The 19,460-nt window shown below is 32.8% G+C and overlaps 2 protein-coding genes, 1 long non-coding RNA gene and 1 pseudogene across 6 annotated transcripts in view; 3 read left to right on the forward strand and 1 right to left on the reverse strand.

The window, feature by feature from the left end:
- The window catches only part of LOC143082355 (uncharacterized), a 69,847-nt gene that overhangs the window by 48,083 nt on the left and 2,304 nt on the right, over nucleotides 1-19,460 (reverse strand). The window lies entirely within an intron of this gene.
- LOC143082351 (uncharacterized) lies at nucleotides 289-3,098 on the forward strand. Its single transcript, XM_076257997.1, has 3 exons — nucleotides 289-417; nucleotides 1,320-1,652; nucleotides 2,396-3,098. The coding sequence occupies exons 1-3, from the start codon at nucleotides 340-342 to the stop codon at nucleotides 3,092-3,094; spliced, it is 1,110 nt and encodes a 369-aa protein (XP_076114112.1). The 5' UTR covers nucleotides 289-339; the 3' UTR covers nucleotides 3,095-3,098.
- Nucleotides 5,465-6,832, forward strand: LOC143084064 (uncharacterized; annotated as a pseudogene).
- On the forward strand, nucleotides 10,724-17,694 carry LOC143082354 (uncharacterized). 2 transcript variants are annotated; one of them, XR_012980359.1, is made up of 3 exons: nucleotides 10,724-10,894; nucleotides 14,249-14,338; nucleotides 17,000-17,694. It is a non-coding gene; the product is annotated as an uncharacterized LOC143082354 (long non-coding RNA). The 2 variants fall into 2 exon arrangements; XR_012980358.1 differs by having other exon boundaries at nucleotides 10,724-10,890.

Genomic DNA, 19,460 nt, shown 5'->3' on the forward strand with positions numbered 1-19,460 from the left:
TTATTCTCTTTCTTTCGCTATTCTTTATTCCTTTTTTTTCTTTGCCCGTTATTCTCTATACCCTCTTATGATCTCTTATGTGGACTTTCGGTGGTTTATTTTTTTAGTTCTGTGATAAGTCAATATTTCATGCAGGTTCATGAAATAATGGTTTTATGCATATCAGCCAAGATTGTGCGTGGAATTTTAATAAACAATTCAACACCACATGTTATGTGAATTTGATTAAAATCGATGAACATGAATTTGACAGCTAGTGACCCTTTTACAGGTAAAATTCAATTAGCCTCATTGGTCAATTTACCTAGCGGAAGTACATGTACATGTGACCATAGTAGAATGGTCATTCTTTCAATATCCCCGGAGGTAGAAAGACGTGTCTACTGGAGAACGACAGCCGTACTGAGACTCACAAAGGTAACAAATCTTTTTTATTTAAAAAAAAAAAAAATGCCTAGGTGGCATAGACCTTGGTGGTCATAAGCCTTGGTGGCTATTAATGAGATTTATTAGACCTTGGTGGTCAAAAGCCTAGGTGGCTAATATGAGATATTTTATGACCTTGGTGGTCAGGAGCCTTGGTGGCTATATATTTTTTATATTGGTGTTATTTTATTAGAATATAATGAAAGAGTACGTGCCGGTTTTTTCAGAATTTAGTGAATAAATGTTAGAATGTCGAGAATTCGATAGGACCACGTTTGACCGCTCGGGTTGCACGTGGGAAGCATGCGAATATGTGAACAGAAAAGTATGGTAATATGTTGGTACTTTATTATATTATAGTAAGAATACATTTAATGCTGCATAATTCAAGTAGCCATGCGTGTTATTTAATGGATTTAATAAGATTCTAGAATGTAGCGTGGTTCTACTTTTGAACAGAAATATGAAAAGAAGTAGTTTTTATTTTACGAAAACCGTTTAGTTTATATCTAGTTCAATTTGTTAACCGTTCTATTTTCTATTTACGCGGTCTGTTTGATTTCTTCAGTTGTGCGTGTTTGATTAATCAATATTAGAGCTGGTTTATGTATGCATGTAGAGCGGGACTTTGGTTTTGATTGCTTGATTTGTTGGTATATTGTATAATATATAGTTATTTGAATAACTTCTAATCAAATTTAAATATAATATATTTACCATATATACTGTTTGAAGATTTGTATCTTAATTACAAAAACTTGAGTAAACGTTTTTTTTAAAAGCAAGCATGGCAACCAAAGTTTTGCTCTGCAAATATTGTGAAATTAGCTGTATGCAATGTTAATAGAATGAAGATAATTACTATATAAATTCTTTTGGTTGTTTATTTATAGATGGTGTTGCCACCAGTCCTAAAAAAGCGATATAGTTTAAAGGGAATGAAACTAGTTCCAGTAATCAAACGCATAAGACCAGGACAGCCGGAATCATTAAAAGGATTAGCTAGAATGAATAAAGAGCTGAAAACTGAAAATTTGAACATGGAGGAGATAGCGCAACATGTAAAGGTGCTTACTGGGGAGGACTTGGATGAAATTTGCCAGTTGTCTGGGAGAAGTGATGACGATGTGGGTGAGGCCAGGTGGATCCTCCACTCACTGATTATATATGCAAATGAGTTTGGACAGCCGAAGGGTCAAGATCTGCAGGTTTCGGAAGGAGACCCTGTGAGTTATTTATTTTTTCTATATTTAATATTCCCGAGCGCGGTTTTTTACTTGCATTTTATATTCCCGGGTTACAGCTAATTTCCTAATGCATGTGAAGCAGGACTTTGTTTGGCTTGCTTGCTTTGTGTGTATAATTGTTTATACAAGCTTTGTAAATAAGATTTGCATCTTTAAACAATATATACAGGCATAGTTTAATCGTATATATCATATTTGAATTTAATGGGGTGTTATCCTTAAGATTGTACAATATAAAAACAAGGCGAACAAGCTAACCAAGGTTTTGATTTGCATGCATTGGGAAATTGGCTGTAATCATTCGTGTTTATTTATAAAAAAAAAAAAAAAAAAAAAAAAAAAAAAAAATAGATCAATACGATGCTTTGTAATAGTTTTTCCAGATTTTCACTTTATGTATTTGCATTATTATATATAAAACTAAAGTATTTATGACATTTTAGAAACACACAGCTGAAATTAATTACTAATCAATACACGAAGATTAATTTAAGGGTTGAATAAGAATGAATCTACAAAAGGTCACGTGTACTTTTACACAGGAAACAATAATAAAGGTGATAAATAAAGCTACCCAACTCATATGCTATTATATTGACTTTATTCATGTTTATTAGAATAAAATGAATGAAAATTTTGAGCTTGAAATAGAATATATGTAATTTTTATTGAAATATAATGTTATCATTATTCAAATGGTTTTTTACATGAATGTTTTATAGGCTCCAATACAAAGTACTTCTGATATGGACACTCAACCAAAGGCTGGAAAAAGAAAACCCGACGTGTCCACTGATAGTGATACCTTAGAGGATAGGATAGCTTCCTTGGAAAAAAAGACCAAAGTTGAAATAATAACAGAGCTGAAGGACAAGGTGAGGACATTATGCTTGCAGCAGAGTCCAAGCGACTCTCTAATTCTGTTAACGTTAGATGAACTTGCAAAATTTTCCAAAAAATTAGATCATGATGATGCGGACGTTTATGAAGAGCTGGCTAGGCAGGCAAACAGGCACTACTCCAAACTGGATATTTCTAGCTTGTGCCTATCAGTTTTAGGTGGGAAAGCCGTTGATACGATAACGAAGGCTATTTCTAAATGTTTGAAAGAGAAACAATCGGAGAACAAAAATGATGGTACCACTGTTCAGGGTAGTGATAATGCTCCAAAGCGGGAGGAATCCCCTTTGAGTAATTTGTACCCACAATTCCCAAACCCGCTTATGTATTCCATGTATCAGCCAAATTATCTACCTCAAGGTGCGCAACCGTATGGTAATTTTACAGCCGGGGGTTACAGGAATACAAGGCCCATGGGGGCTAGGTTTGGATTCCGTCCTAGAGGCGCTTGTCACTTTTGTGAAAGTCATACACATCAGATAAAGGACTGTGAAAAGATGAAAGCGGCCAAAGGAAAATGAATGATAAATTTAATTTGTTGATAACTATTTATCTTTCGTAATAAAACAAAATAATGTAGCAGAAATATTTGTATAGTGTTTTTATTCTATTTATTTGCTATTTGGTTTTCAAACCAAACACGCTACTGTATGGTAATTTGAGAGTTTCTTTGTCTACAGTCCAAGGGGCACTGATCCCCTAGTGGTTTTTCCACGCGGGTTGTAGGTGAAGGAATTCTTCCTTTGAGTGTAATTTATGCTGGTTTTTCATTTAAATCAAAATAGTTTCTTTGTTATCTACAGGGAACTACGGATACAACTATTGGGGATTCTTTTGTACAAATCCCAGAGTGGGAGTTAGAAAGTGGATTTGATCCTTTGAATGTAACAGTAAGGGAAAAACCAGCATGGCTAACACTTAAAGGCAGAGTTCCTTCACTTACAAACCTCAGTCCACGTGCGGAAGAGGTCTATCATGATAATGTTTTGTTTGATATAGACTCTTTACAATTACGTGACCCTGATAAATTTGTCTCTGGACAGTTACATAATTGTGTATCAGAATGGAGGCTTATTCTTGATGAAAATGCACATCAAGACGTGGTGAAATGGCTTGAAGATGGAGTTGATGTTGCAGAGTTTTTTCGACGTTTTAAGGGAAACTTTAAGGGAAGAAATTATGACTCTGAAATACCCCCTAGAAATTATTTTCAGAATGCAGCTATTTGTAAAAAATACTCTGCTTTTATATCAAAAGAATTGTGCGAGAGAATTTCAACTGGGTGCATCAAACTTTTGGGAAGGGTAGGTGAATGTCAACCCCCTAAAGTTATTATGCCGTTAACTGTAGAAACAAGTAAACCACGGTTATGCCATGACGAAAGATATCTTAATTTATGGGTCAAAGATTTACCTTTTCATTTGGAGAATTTGAAAGATGTTCATAGGTTGGTTCAAGAGAATGCTTTGATGATAACATGTGATGAAAAGTCAGGCTATGATCATGTCAATTTGCAAGAATCATCTCAGACATATTTTGGTATTCAATTTGGTGGTTTTTATATGACATATACTACTCTACCGTTTGGATGGAAAGCGTCGCCGTTTATCTACCAATCGATAGGAATTTGCGTAACCTCTTATTTAAGACAGCTAGACGTCATAAATACATTGTATATCGACGATAGGTTTGTTGTTACAGGTGGAAGTAAGAATAGCGATGATGCTATGCTTGAAGCAAGTAAAATAACCTATATGGCGTTGCAGTTGCTGACAAGGCTAGGTTATACACTGTCTCTTAGTAAATGTTCACTGATACCTGGCACATGTAAGAAATTTCTTGGTTTTTTAGTTGACTCTGTTAAACAGGCGTACATACTTCCTGATGATAAGAAACTGAAATTTATTGATTTGAGGAAATCTATACTTTTAATGGATGAGGTTGACTTGAGGACACTGCAAAGATTTTGTGGTAAATGTATTTCTTTGACATTGGCTGTTCCAGGATGCAAATTGTTTTGTAGGGAAGTGAATGCTGCAATATCTACTTGTGTTAAAAACAGTAGAAAGGTTAAGGTATTAGGACCCTTGAGGGATGAACTAATGCATTGGCGTTTTCTTGATACTTGGACTGGATATTCCAAATGGAGGTCTGAATTTCACAAGGTGATTGAGTTGTCGACTGATTCCTCTGGTTTCAGGTATGGCGCTTCAGTGAAGCTTGAGGCGAGTACAATGACATTGGGAGACTATTGGGATACAAAAGACTGTAGGCCAATTCATGAGAAAGAGGCTGATGCTGTCCTTAAGTCGTTACAGTCTTTAGACAGTTCTTTGCAAGATTCTAGGGTAGATTTGTTTACAGACAACATGGCTGTTATAGCGGCATGGGAAAACCAAGGTTGCAAGTCTAGAGCTTTAAGTTGCATCATGAAAGAAATATTTAGCCATGTGTCAACTTACAACATTGATTTACATTTGAAATATGTCCCTTCATGTTTAAACGAAGCGGATGCTCCATCAAGATTAACTAATACCGCGGATTCAATGTTAAGTGAGGAGTCATGGTTACTGGTAGAGTCTTTGTATGGTCCCCATTCAGTTGACCTAATGTCTTTGGATTCTAATGTCATGAAGTCATCTACAGGTGTTCCACTGAAACATTTTACGCCATGGCCTACTCCATGTTCCGCAGGAGGTAATTTGTTCTCACAAAACCTGAGGAGTGAGCAAAATCCGTATGTTTACCCACCTTTCGTACTTGTATTTCCAGTATTGAGTCTGTTGCGAGAGCAGGGCATTTCTTGTACAATTATTGTCCCTGAAATGCAACCTTTACCGATATGGTGGCCAATTTTGAAATATTACTCCGTGGAATCGGTATGCCTTGGTATGAAGGGTGACAAAGGTGTAGTCAAGACGCCCTCAAAACGTGGCTTTATTCTAGATAAAGTGGGATTAAGGTGGTCATTGTTTGCATTTAGGATCTTATTTTCACGAAGCTAGAGTATCTACTGTTTTATATATAGTAAATATTCCAATGGTATGTTGTAGGGTGCTGACATTATTATAGACTGGCAAGCAATAAATGATCGGACAACAGATTTGGATGAAAGGATGACTTCTTCTTCCGACTATAAAAGAAAGAACAGTTTGTTTGAAACTTTTCTTTGTTTTCTTGAAAAATCACCTAAAAAGCCTTCGCTAGCGACATGTGGACCAAATGATGTAAGAAATTTTTTGGTTTGGAAGGATAAGTTTGGAAAAACTACTGTCCATGATATTAACTGTCAATATTTGGGATTAAAGGGTATGTTTGAGTGTTCTTGTCCTAACCGATTAGCTTCGGCAACAGTAGAAGGTCTCATTAACCAATTGGTAAATTTATTTGATGATAAAGGGTTGGGTAGAACTTGGTGTGATGTGGAAAGAAAAGGAAATCCGGCAGTTTCACCTGTAATTAAAGAGTATCTAAAATTGGTGCAAGTTGAACAAGCTAAGGCGCATATTCTACCAAAACAGGCGAAGCCTATATTTTTGACAAAGATTAGATCTATTAGTGCTTTTATTTCTCGGGAACTTCAAAAAGACGGTTCTAAGCTTAAGGAAAAATTTGTCCTTTACAGAGATCAAGCTTGGTTTAAGTTGCAGTATTTTGCTGGCGATAGAGCAAGTGATCTCTCTATAGTTGTTGCACAAGAGGTGAAGTTTCTTAAAGACGGTTCAGGGTTTGTTTTCCAGCATACGTTTGGTAAAACTCTCCGAGGTAAAAAGGGTAGGAGTAACTCGTTCGTCATCAAGAGATGCGATGACAATGTAGTTTGCCCGGTAAAAGGATTGTTGGATTTTGTTCAATTTGCCCACTCGTGTAATGTGGATTTGACAAAAGGCTACTTGTTTAGGGTAGTTTCAGAAAGTGGTAGGGTGTTGGAGAAACCAGTTAGTTATTCTGTGGTATATGAGAGATTACGATACTATCTGTCGACTCTGGGTATATATGAAGGGGAAACGCCTCATAGTTTCCGGTCTGGTTGTACTGTTACCATGGCTTTGTCTGACTCCGCTAGCAATGTTGACGAGGTGATGAATCACGTTGGGTGGTTCGGTAAGGCAAGTGCGGAATATTATGGTCGTGTAAATACACTGATTGATTCTGAAATTGTGGCTTCGAATCTTGCGGCGTCTGTTAGCCAAGCCGAAAATATTGAACTACAATATAGAGAGAAGGCAGATTTTTCCGGGCTAAAAAGGGTTTTTTAAATGACAATCTTAATGGTAATAGGTTAGGATTTCATACAATTTGTATTTTGTTGTGTACCTATGATTTATAGAATTAATGCTTATATATGTTGAACTTAATGTTGGTCTTGTAATTGATGGAAATTAAAAGATTTAAGTTCATAAAGATTTTTTGTTTTGAGTATTGGGAATAAAAGTGTTATTATTTATGTGATTGCGAAGTATTTTCCTAAACTCTTGTGTGATTTACCACGTATGATTTTGTAAATTGCAGAGTTTTCTCCCCATAACTTAACATGGACTGAATGCTAGAAGATATTAAACAATGAGGATATGGGTATAGCCTCATTGGTCAATTTACCTAGCGGAAGTACATGTACATGTGACCATAGTAGAATGGTCATTCTTTCAATATCCACGTATACGGTAGTTGGCCGTAAGAATACGGTTCGGCAATAGTGTTAACCATTTTCCATATTGGTGGTATTTCAAAAGATATTCTTTTGCTAGTCTAAGCTGGGTGTTATTTGTATTTTTAAAGAAGTAACCCCCCCTCCCAAACCCTTGTCTATATGTTTGCTATCATCTAGTATTCGGTTTCACATTGCAGAGTTTTCTCCCCATAACTTAACATGGACTGAATGCTAGAAGATATTAAACAATGAGGATATGGGTATAACAAATTCTGACCTACTGGCATTCAACACCAAATTACCTACTTGCTGTATATTGACAAATGTGATTGTAGGTCAATACCTCAACATCGTGAATACGCCATGTGAGGTGTTGGTTATGTGTGCTACGGGGTCACTGGTGGCGCCTTCAAAACAGAAAAAAAAATCCCAGTAAAAAAGTGTGGAATTTTGTTGTTGAAAATTTAAGTTGTAAATTCCTGAAAAATGTACTTAATTCCGTTCAACTGCTAACATGTAAGTTCGATACGAAAATAGGATAAAAAGCATCCGAAAAATTTGTGATCAGTAATTGAAGAGCAATGGGTAAAAAAAAAACTGAAGAAGAAAAGTAAAAAGTAAAAGAAAGTCGTCGAATTAATTATTTTACAATTGTTTAAATATATGAGACAATGTTTTAGGCAAATTGTCTTTATTTACAAATAAATGTATTTAAGTTCAGGAAATGATTTATTCTTCTGGCGGCTTCAAATATTTTTTTATCAATAACTTATACACAAGGAGACATTTTTTTACCTTTGACAGCATGAACCGCAGTTAATTAGCAAACACAAATTAAGACACAAAATTCGTTTACAAATAAATTTTATAGAAGGAAAAAAAAGGGGGGGGGTAATACGCTCACATACTTCTAAAAAGATTTGCATATGAAAGCTGTCTAAAGATAATTTTAAATTATTTCAGGAGTTTTGAAAAAAGAATATATATATAGAGTTTAATTTTCGACGTCTATACTGTTACAAAAAAAAGGTGATTCTTTTTAAAGATTTGGTACTTCAGTTTCGACTCAAAATTTCTTTTTAAATTGTTAGATGGCAAACTATTTAGGATAAGATTGTATCTGTTCTTTAAGTATTTATGGTAATATTGGCGACGAGTTTCATTATATTATAGCAAGGGCTTGTACAAGTTTTTTATTAAAGAATTTCAGCAATATAAATAGACGAAAGTAGGCAAACAATTATTAAGATCTCCAAGCGGGCCAAATTGTACATAGAAAAAGATCTATATTTCTAAACGTTTTTAAATAATATAACTTGAATAGAAAATTTCCAAACTATGTGAAGATTATTTATATTTCTAAACGTCTTCGATTATTACATACCAAAGAAAAATTTATTTAGCATATTCATATAATTTTATATTTTTTTCCAAGTAAACTTTTTTTTGCAAAGTTTACTTCTATGTGTTTATAACCATCAACAGAGACACATTCTTTGCCATCACCAATCAGTCCTAATCATTAAAGATCAATTGACAAAATTCAAATGATGATTGGTATTGAAAATGATCATCGGTCATCCGTGACGTATTCTAAAATCCTAAATAACGGCGCATGTCGATAGATAGATAGTTTATTAATTATCGTCTCGCCATTTAAATTTCACCAAGGGGTTGAAGCAATGAAGGACTTTATAAAACCAAGGATGTGTTTAGTTACTATACAAATCCTTGATAAAACCAGAGACATATTATACAATTATATTATATGTCTCTGATAAAACTATGTACATGTACTTATTAATATTTCTATAACAAATTATAAAAACGTTTAGTGTAAAAATCATCGATTTATAAATGTCTCTTTTTGCCTAAAATATATTTGCAGGTTTTGGCATTTTTGTAAATAACATTAATGTTTTGGCATCCCAATGCAAAACACAGGTGACAGCCGATTCAAACTTAAATAACTTCTTTAAAGTTGGTTTTATTTTATCAGAGACATATAATACATGTATTATATGTCTCAATACATGTATTTATGTCTCAAATTTTATCAAAACAAAAATTACAAGATTATGAAATAAGTTATGAATCGAATGAATACTCTCAACACTAAAATACATGTCCTAAGTGACTTTTTATGTTTTGCGTGCACCGAGGAGATCCTTAACGGTTTTTAGACGTACCATTATTATTTATGCATATATTTGAAGCATTTTGTACTTTATAGGTATTTATATGTGTGTATCAGACAAAATGACTTCCCAATTAGCAGAGGCGGATTTAGGTTTTTTTCCAGCCCCACCCCCACACAATAATCTTGGAAAATGGGAGATTATATAGGGAATCACTGAAGCATGACTGGCAGGGACCCCCTCTTAGGCAGTCAATGGGTCCCCACTTATGAAAATTTCTGGATCTACCACTGCTTAGTTCTAGTTATCTTAGGTCCTAGTGTGAAATATAACCAATAGGAATTGGTCTTTTTAAACACTTTTACATAGGCCTACATGTATACGTTTTGTCAAGGGTTGGTTCATTACCGACCGTGCAAGGGCTGTATAGCCAGTCAAGGTCGTTAAAAACTTCCATTTGTTGGTTCATGCAATATTGAAATTATGATTACTCAATGCGCAGTTACTAGTTACTGAAGTTGATATTAGCTACTTTTCTTCTTTATTTCATATAATTGATTTTGATTTTTTTTCTTCGAAAAATTTGTGGTGTTGAAATAGGGAATAGACACAAGAAATTTTGTGTAATGTCATCAATCTGTATTACACGTAGACAGGATGTTCTCTAGAAACTTTACGTTATACACACCGGAGAGTACACGCACTGTCGTAATGGAAAATTGCTGTATGTTATAATTACCTGTAATCAGCTTTGCAACAAATCAGTTGACTGACCATGTCATTACAGTTCAAACAGATTTCCCTCAAATCAAAATGGAATATATATATATATATATATATATATTCGTTTCTATATCTTTAAAATTTAAAACTTTAAAAAGTACACTTTGACAAAATTATGAAATATAACAAATTGAACAATTTAAAATAGTATTTTAACAAAGTTCAAGATATATAATTTTACAACGATCCTAAAAATATCCAAACAAACGATAAATCTAACGATATGAACCTACGCAGTTTTATATTATAAGACTGACACACACCAGTTTGCTAACTCAGTGTGCTGGGCCAGGGTGCTGGGTGAGGTGTTGGAACTTGATATACATGTATCATTAAGTTACAGTTCTGTTAAGATTTGACTGCCTTTTTACAGGGAATTTCTATTCTTACAGTTAGTATATACTGTTCCTGGCTTAAAATGATTCTCTGCTCAGCAACTGGTGCGTAATTAGCATTTTTTTCACGTGATTTTATTCAAATATCTTGTAGCAGTAAAAAACAAAAATTAATGTATTTTTCAAATAGCTTTATTCAGCTTTAAATAATTATAGCGAAAAACAGCGGACATGGGAAAATGAAATGTTTTTAGTAGCCTCATTATTAAATCTCCCGGTGAGTGTGATCAAATAAAGAGGTTCTCCGACTCCGTAATACTTGGAAAATCTTATCTGATTCAGGATCAATTCATCGGTTACACTCCCCTATCACCAGTGATTCTTTGTTTTAGCTGACATTCTGAAAAAAGGTGTGTAAGTGTTGACTCGCAATTTGCATGATTAATAACAGATATCGACTCGTTACCCGGACTACTGCAAAAAACAATTATTCAGTTTACTGATTTTAATAGATGGAAGGTAAACGGACAGAAAGTCGCAGGACAAAAAGTCACAGGACATGAAGTCACAAATTTGATAGGACAAAAAGTCACAAACAAATTGTTGACAATTGGTTTGAATATATATGAAAAAGATCTTGAAATACTTTCTTTTTATTACATATATTCATTTTCAATTCAAGGAAATTGCTCATAAAGCTTGATAAACACGATAAATGGAAATGTATTTAAGAATTGAATGCTGCTATTTGTAAATTTATTGGGGTGTAAAAGCGTTGACCGAAGTACATTTTGTATGAAGCGCAGCGCTTCATACTAAAAATGTGCGCACGGTCAACGCTTTTACAACCCTATAAAGTTACAAAAAGAAGCATTCAATACTTATAATTACATTTTTTTAGCTAGAATCATGAAAACACGATTTTTATCAAGTTTTCATTTAATTTACCTGTGCACTTTATTGTGGTACCTCGTGTCATCATGAATGATAAATGTTATTGTCTAATACAATTGCTTCAGGAATAGCACGAGATGTGCAGTTGGCCAATCAGAATAACGTATTATAATGAAACATACATCTAATGTAATTATTAGATTTTAATCTTGCAAAGGATATATTTATGGGGCCATATTTATTGGCAAATTGAAGCCATTGAAGTACCAAGCCACTTTGAAATTTTGTTTTCATAACAATTATTTGATTGTTATTGATATTTATTGAATAAATTTTAATTACGAAGTTGCTTCTTAAATAAAACTTCAAGAAAAATACAAAAAAAAGTGTTTTCTTGTTCAAAGAAAAATAATCTCTAAACTGAATTGTGACTTTTTGTCTGTGACTTGTTGACCGTGACTTTTTGTCCTGTGACTTTCTGTCCTACATTCAGATTGAATAGGGGTTTGGTTGACCCTGTCTCCCTCTATCTGAGACTACTATCTCAGTGATGAACTTAATGTTTTATGTATTGTGCTTGTCATATATATATATGTTGGATAAAAGCTCTAGAGCTTATGTTGTATTGTATGTATAACCAACTTTAAATAAATCTTTTTTGTTAGCCCATAACAACTAACAAGTAAGATTTAGGTTTCTTCTTTTTGTAATACAAACAATTATTACACCTTGAAAGGATTTTTTTTTACTATGACGGCGTCCAAGAAAAAAGTTGAAATAGCTAGACACTAACTTTATATTGGACCCTAGTAGCTTTATATGTGCTTGTGGTTGCAAATGTAAATGCATGGATGCCTGCTACACTGTAGAATACATAACAAGGAAGCTTTGCTTTGCTCTTCATGGAGTACGAACTCGTCTTCATAATTAAAAACCTTCCGCCAAGCAAGCGTAAGGGTCTTTGACAGTAACCAACACTTATCTCACAAGGCGTACCTAGTATGTCTTTTTAGGTATATATATATATAAACATTTATTCGTCATTGTGCAAAGTGCTCCTTTGAAGGAGGGATTTTCTAAACCAGAACAGAACAGAATAGCCATGCAAGACTTTATTATCATTTGGACTAATATTATGGCACATTTTGTCTTACCACAGGGATTTGTGTCTATTTATCTGGTTTTCTATCCTCTGACCTCATTTTCATGGTTCAGTGGTTATTGTTAAGTTTTTGTGTTTTGGTCGGGTTTTCTAATATTGTATGCAACATGTCAAGTATATTTGTTGTTTGAAAATTTTTAGGGATGTACATGTTAGACTGGCATGTTTTATTCAATCTTGACCTCATTTTTATGGTTCATTGCTTAATGTTACCTTTTTGTTTTTTTTGGCCAGTTTCTCTATTTTATTATTTTCAAATTAGCAAAAGGTCAACTAGGTGCATATGTCTGACTGAGAAGTTTCATCTTACTTTATTTTCATAGTACATAGGACAATAAAAAAAAAGAAGATGGGGTATGATTGGACAACTCCCCATGAGAGACCAAATGAAACAGAAATTAACAACTCAAGGTCATCCTACAGCCTTAACAATGAACAAATATAAAAAAGAAGATGTGGTATGATTGCCAATGAGACAACTGTCCACAAGAGACCAAAATGACTCAGACATTTACAACTAAATGTCGCCGTACGGCCTTCAACAATGAGCAAAGCCCATACCGCATAGTCAGCTATAAAAGGCCCCGATAAGACAATGTAACACAACTCAAACGAGAAAACTAACGACCTTATTTATATAAATAAATGAACGAAAAACAAATATGTAACACATAAACAAACGACAACCACTGAATTACAGCCTCCTGACTTGGGAAAGGCACATACATAAATAATGTGGCGGGGTTAAACATGTTAGCGGGATCCCAACCCTCCTCCTAACCTGCGACAGTGGTATAACAGTGCAACATAAGAATAAACTATAAAAATCAGTTGAAAAAGGCTTAACTCATCAGATGGACAAAAATACAAGTGGACGTGGCCGGGTACTTGTTTTTCCCTACACAAAAAGACACAATGAACAGATCTGAGAGTACTCCCAGTTATACTGCATAGTCAGCTATAAAAGGTCCAGAAATGACAACGAAAACAATTCAAACCAGAAAACTAACAACCTAATTTATGTACAAAAAATGGAAAAACAGTTAAATGTTACACATAAACAAAGGACAATCACTTCATTAAAGGCTCCTGACTTGGAACAGGCACATATATTATGAATGTGACAGGGTATAAGGAACTATGAAAATGTTTAGCTTTTGTGGTTTGGTTTATTTTCCAGATACTTTAAGCAATAAGGTCACTTTATTTAGTGAACGGAATGATTGTAAGATGCACATGTCTGTCTGTCATATTTTATATGACCGTGACCTCATTTTCATTGGTCAATGAAACACTGCATTGTTTATCATAATTATGCTTAAAGTTACAGGTAGATTATATTTGTAGGATATGTAACAATTGTAAGGTGTGCATGTCTCTCTGGCAGATTCATAAAACCATGACCGCATTTTATGGTTCTTTGGTCAATGCTAAGTTTTCTTGGTTTTGTCATTTTATCAGATATTATAAGCATAGGTCTACTTGTTGTACGAAATGAATGCAAGGTGTCATATAAAAAAAGAAGATATCTGTTTGCCAAGGTTAATTTTACTAAGACCTCATTTTCATAAAACAATGATAATATTAAACAGCAAGAATGAGAATCAAGTCAAAGTTATATACAAATGAGGCAAAATTTTTAGTTGCCTACTTTTTATGTATTAGTAGTTATTTTTGTCATTAAATGATATTGTTTACCCTTTTATGTGTAGGGCAAGAATATTAAAGATATAAAAGGGAAACTATAAACAGAAGAAATTATCAACAAAAATAGATTTACAAAGGTCAACAAAGCCTAAATGGTAAGTCCACTGTTGAAAAAAGTTTTAGCCCTTGAGTAATGATTAAATATTTATTAAAATAAGATGTGGTACGATAAATGAGAAAACTATCCATCAGAGTTCAATTAAGTGGATGTAAGCATTGTAATTACTTATTAGAGGCCAATGATGACCTGTTAGTAATGAAAAAACTCATACCCTATACATGATATAGTAATCTATGAAAGACAACGCCAACAAAATTTGAAACAAAGCATCAATTCAAACTTCAAATATACCAGACTAATTTTTAAAAAAACAAAATATTATGAAAAACAAAAATGACGGATATGAACCAACATCAACCACTGAACTATGTACAAGCTCCTGATATTAGACAGGCATAATATGGCTGGGTTGATATAAAAATAAGAAGCAGTCTGATTTCAAATAAGACTTTTCTCCAATAGAGATAAAATGACATTTAACAATGTTTAAGGAGGCTCGAGGGTATAAAAATTTCAGAAAAATATTAAATATTTTTTTTTCATAACTAATTTTATTTATAACTTTATTAGTTTTTACCTTTTCATATGGTACAGAAATCATTCTAAAAAATCAATTCGCTTTGGCCCCAGACAACTTTTAAAATGTATATATCATTGAAAAAGCTCCAAATTATCTCCCTTTGGTGCAGAAATGCCATTTTTTGGCATGAGAATTGTAATATCTTTTTTAGCTCATCAGTGACCTATATTTTTTATTATCATTTTCAACTAACTTTACTTAAACTAAACTAATGAACTATTGTAAAATTTAAGCGATTTCTGTAATTAAGTTCTTTTTTCATTTCAAAATTACCTCTATTTCTCCTATTAGTTAAACAGAAAAAAAAGTACCTTTACAAAAATGTATATATATGCTTCTTTCAAAGGCGGATTGTGAGTGTGATTGAATGGTGTCCCCATTTTTAGCTCACCTGGCCCAAAGGGCCAAGTGAGCTTTTCTCATCACTTGGCGTCCGGCGTCCGTCGTCGTCCGTCATTGTTAACTTTTACAAAAATCTTCTCCTCTGAAACTACTGGGCCAAATTGAACCAAACTTGACCACAATCATCATTGGGGTATCTAGTTTAAAAAATGTGTGGTGTGACCCGGTCAACCAACCAAGATGGCTGCCTCGGCTAAAAATAGAACATAGGGGTAAAATGCAGTTTTTGGCTTATAACTCAAAAACCAAAGCATTTAGAACAAATCTGACATGGGGTAAAAATGTTTATCAGGTCAAGATCTATCTGCCCTGAAATTTTCAGATGAATCGGTCAATTGGTTGTTGGGTTGCTGCCCCTGAATTGGTAATTTTGAGGAAATTTTGCTGTTTTTGGTTATTATCTTGAATATTATTATAGATAGAGATAAACTGTAAACAGCAATAATGTTCAGCAAAGTAAGATCTATAAATAAATCAACATGACAAAAATGGTCAGTTGACCTGTTTAGGAGTTATTGCCCTTTATACTCAATTTTTAACCCTTTTTCGTAAATTAAAGTAATCTTTTACAAAAATCTTCTCCTCTGAAACTACTTGGCCAAATTAATCCAAACTTGGCCACAATCATCTTTGGGGTATCTTGTTTAAAAAATGTGTGGCGTGACCTGGTCAACCAACCAAGATGGCCGCCATGGCTAAAAATAGAACATAGGGGTAAAATGCAGTTTTTGGCTTATAACTCAAAAACCAAAGCATTTAGAGCAAATCTGATATGGGGTAGAATTGTTAAACAGGTGAAGATCTATCTGCCCTGAAATTTTCAGATGAATCGGATAACCCGTAGTTGGGTTGCTGCCCCTGAATTAGTAATTTTAAGGAAATTTTACTGTTTTTGGTTATTATCTTGAATATTATTATAGATAGAGATAAACAGTAAACAGCAATAATGTTCAGCAAAGTAAGATTTACAAATAAGTCAACATGACCTAAATGGTCAATTGACCCCTTAAGGAGTTATTGCCCTTTATAGTCAATTTTTAACAATTTTCATTAATTTGGTAAATTTATGTAAATTTTTACCAAATATAGTTCTCTGTTACTAATGGGCAAAGTTCATTATAGATATAATTGTAAGAAGCAAAATTGTTCAGTAAAGTAAGAACTTCAAACACATCACCATCACCAAAATACAATTTTGTCATGAATCCATTTGTGTCCTTTGTTTAATATGCACATAGACCAAGGTGAGCGACACAGGCTCTTTAGAGCCTCTAGTTTTAATTTAATTTTTCTATTTTTCTATAAAGTATAAGATAAAGTTCATTTATAGAAAAATATAGTGTAACCCTATATTACATGTATTAAGAAAAAAAATTGATTGAAACCTGTGAGCCCCCTTAATTTAACAAAAATAGTTCACTGTACAACCTTTGACAATGAGCAAACGCTATACCGGACAGTGGTTTTAATAACAGCACAACATTTGAACAAATTGTAAAAATTTGTTGCAATGGGCTTAACTGAAAAGACTGCAACAAGGAACCAAACAATAACCAGTAATATGTAAATCATAGACACAAAGCACTGAAATAAGAGTACTAACAATAGATATTTAAATGAAAGTTTATTAAAATGTTCATAAACATGATAAAATAGTCATTTTATTGCTGTATTTCTCTTCACTGATAATTTTTGAGTTTTGTGTATTTGTAGGTCAGACATCTCGGTTTTCATGGTCATCATTCAACAGATCAATACTGAACAGAAAACTTGGAAGATGATATTTTTCTCAACAGTGCAACTTTTTTTATTAATTTGAAATGGAATGTTTTTTTCTACATATAATAGAAAAAGGAAATTTCAACATAATGACTATAAACAAAACGGAGTCATATCATCACGATCATAGATGCTCAAGAACTTGATCATGTAAATGCAACAATGTAATTATCAATTGAAAGAAGGAACGAATGAAAAAATATTAGTATGTTGTTGTCCAAATAAACCTGCTTTGTCTTCTCATTTGAATCGCTCCATCCAATAAAGATGTACCGAGGAGGATCTTTGAAGAACAGATTGAAAAATATTTTGTCTATGAATTGCAGGAATATTCTAGTGGATGAAATAATTTATTGACTTGACTCTTATATAGTGGACTGAATAATTGTACATAGCAAGCAGCGAAAAAGAAAACTAAAACTTTAACACAAAAAGTGTTTAAATTATAAATTTGCAAATATAAGCATAATATTATGTACACCACAAAGGTATATAATTCAAATTGTTTGCATATTCAATCATGTATTGCAATGAAACTATAACAAAGAAAACCTTACTTCATGAAAAGAGTAAACTATTCAGTCAGAATATGAAATATTTTTTTCAGTTCTATTTTTCATTATGAAATAAACAAGACAAAGATTTCAAAACAATATTTTTTCATTAATTTAAACATGTTATCATTTTGTTTCAGTGAAAGAACTTTACTCTTTGACCTTAAATTTTATTATACATTCCAAAATCAGAATTATAATCTTTATTGTCATATTAACAAATAAAAAACATGTTTGTGACAAAATGAAAAAAAAATTTAATAAAATATAAAAAAACTTGTATACATTTAAAACTTTTTACTACCAAACAGCATTCATTGCAACATACACATACTGTATATTTATATCTATATATTTATAATTTGAATCCCATAGGATTTTATTTTGTCCCATGGGATATTAAAAATCCCATGGGATAATAATAATCCCATGGGATTTTTTTTGTCCCATGGGACAACAAATATCCCATGGGACTACAATTATCCCATGGGACCAAAAAAAATCCCATGGGATTTAACCAAAATCCCATGGGATAATGGTAAATCCCATGGGATTTTGCCCTGTCCCATGGGATATTGAAAATCCCATGTTTTTATAAATCAAATAGCAAAATAAATATAATAGTAACAGTAGAAAACTAATGAAATTATTGAATCCCATGTAATTCCGCACATTTTGGTTATAAACATGACACTGTAGCTCTTATTTGAGGCGGCGGCGGATTTGCAAATGAGTGTTTTGCAAATTTAAAGTGTCCAGTGTTTTAGGCATTATACTCCAAATATACACAGAAAAAAGTCCCATAAAATCTAACTTGAGGAAGATTAAAAAAAACACCATTTAAATTTCATATGGAGATTTGCATTGAAAAGGGAGATAACTCTTGCAAAAAATGCAGAAATATCAATAAAAATTGATACAAAATTATAATTTTACCGCTTCTATTCCTCAGAATGTATTGATTCTTGATTGTTCTCAAAAGGTGTTTTCATATATTTTATCAAGCTATAATCTAGATTTTGTAATTCATTAGTTGACCATTTAATGAATTTTAAAACATGTCAAGGTAAAGAATCTTAAATTTAATAAAAAATAATTAAGAATGTATTCTACTTTTTGTGGTTTAAAGTTTCTTTAGATATGTAAGTTACTGAAAACATATGATTATCAGGTATGGATAATAAGTTTCACATTATTTTTTCAAAATGGTTACAAAGATTCATATTAGCAATTTCTTTAATGAAAAATGCGTGAAAAAAATCCACCAATAACACTTCGATTTTATACATTTCATGAGCAGAAGATTATATAATTTAGTCAAATACAAACTTATAACCCCATCAAAGATTCATACTTTACATAAATCTTAAGAAAAATAACTAAAATCTGACCAAAAAAGACTAATTTTTGCAAGAGTTATCTCCCCTTCCAATGTAAATTAAAAATGCTGATTTTGAGTTTTCCTCAAGTAAGATTTTATGGGACTTTTTTCTGTGTATATAAAGGGCATTTTGCTATAGATTTGAACTAAAACAGTTTCTGTTGCAATTAGTTTGAGGTTAAAACTTAGTTTGACTGGACTAATCTGACAAACAGACAAATCGTACCCTCTTTAAAAAAAATGATGCATTTTTTTAAATATTCAAAATTATAAGTCAAAACGTGTTCTTCAATGATCACAAATCCTTCAGCTTTTATTTGATGCCTAAACTATCTAAATATTCTACATATTTTAAAATTTACACTCATGCGTAGGAACTATTTTGTGTTAGATATGTACTACTTTCTGGAATGTGCTTTCTTGCCGGGCCCGAATTAGTGGTGTTACACCTGTAACATAT

The sequence above is a fragment of the Mytilus galloprovincialis genome, chromosome 7 (genome assembly GCF_965363235.1).
Source record: "Mytilus galloprovincialis chromosome 7, xbMytGall1.hap1.1, whole genome shotgun sequence".
NCBI lineage: Eukaryota > Metazoa > Mollusca > Bivalvia > Mytilida > Mytilidae > Mytilus > Mytilus galloprovincialis.

Bases quoted from the DNA above. Each gene is read 5' to 3' on its own strand.
- LOC143082351 (XM_076257997.1), top strand. From the start codon at position 340: ATGGTCATTCTTTCAATATCCCCGGAGGTAGAAAGACGTGTCTACTGG. The intron at 418-1,319 runs GTAACAAATCTT...GTTTATTTATAG, and splicing joins CCGTACTGAGACTCACAAAG to ATGGTGTTGCCACCAGTCCT. The intron at 1,653-2,395 runs GTGAGTTATTTA...AATGTTTTATAG, and splicing joins AGGTTTCGGAAGGAGACCCT to GCTCCAATACAAAGTACTTC.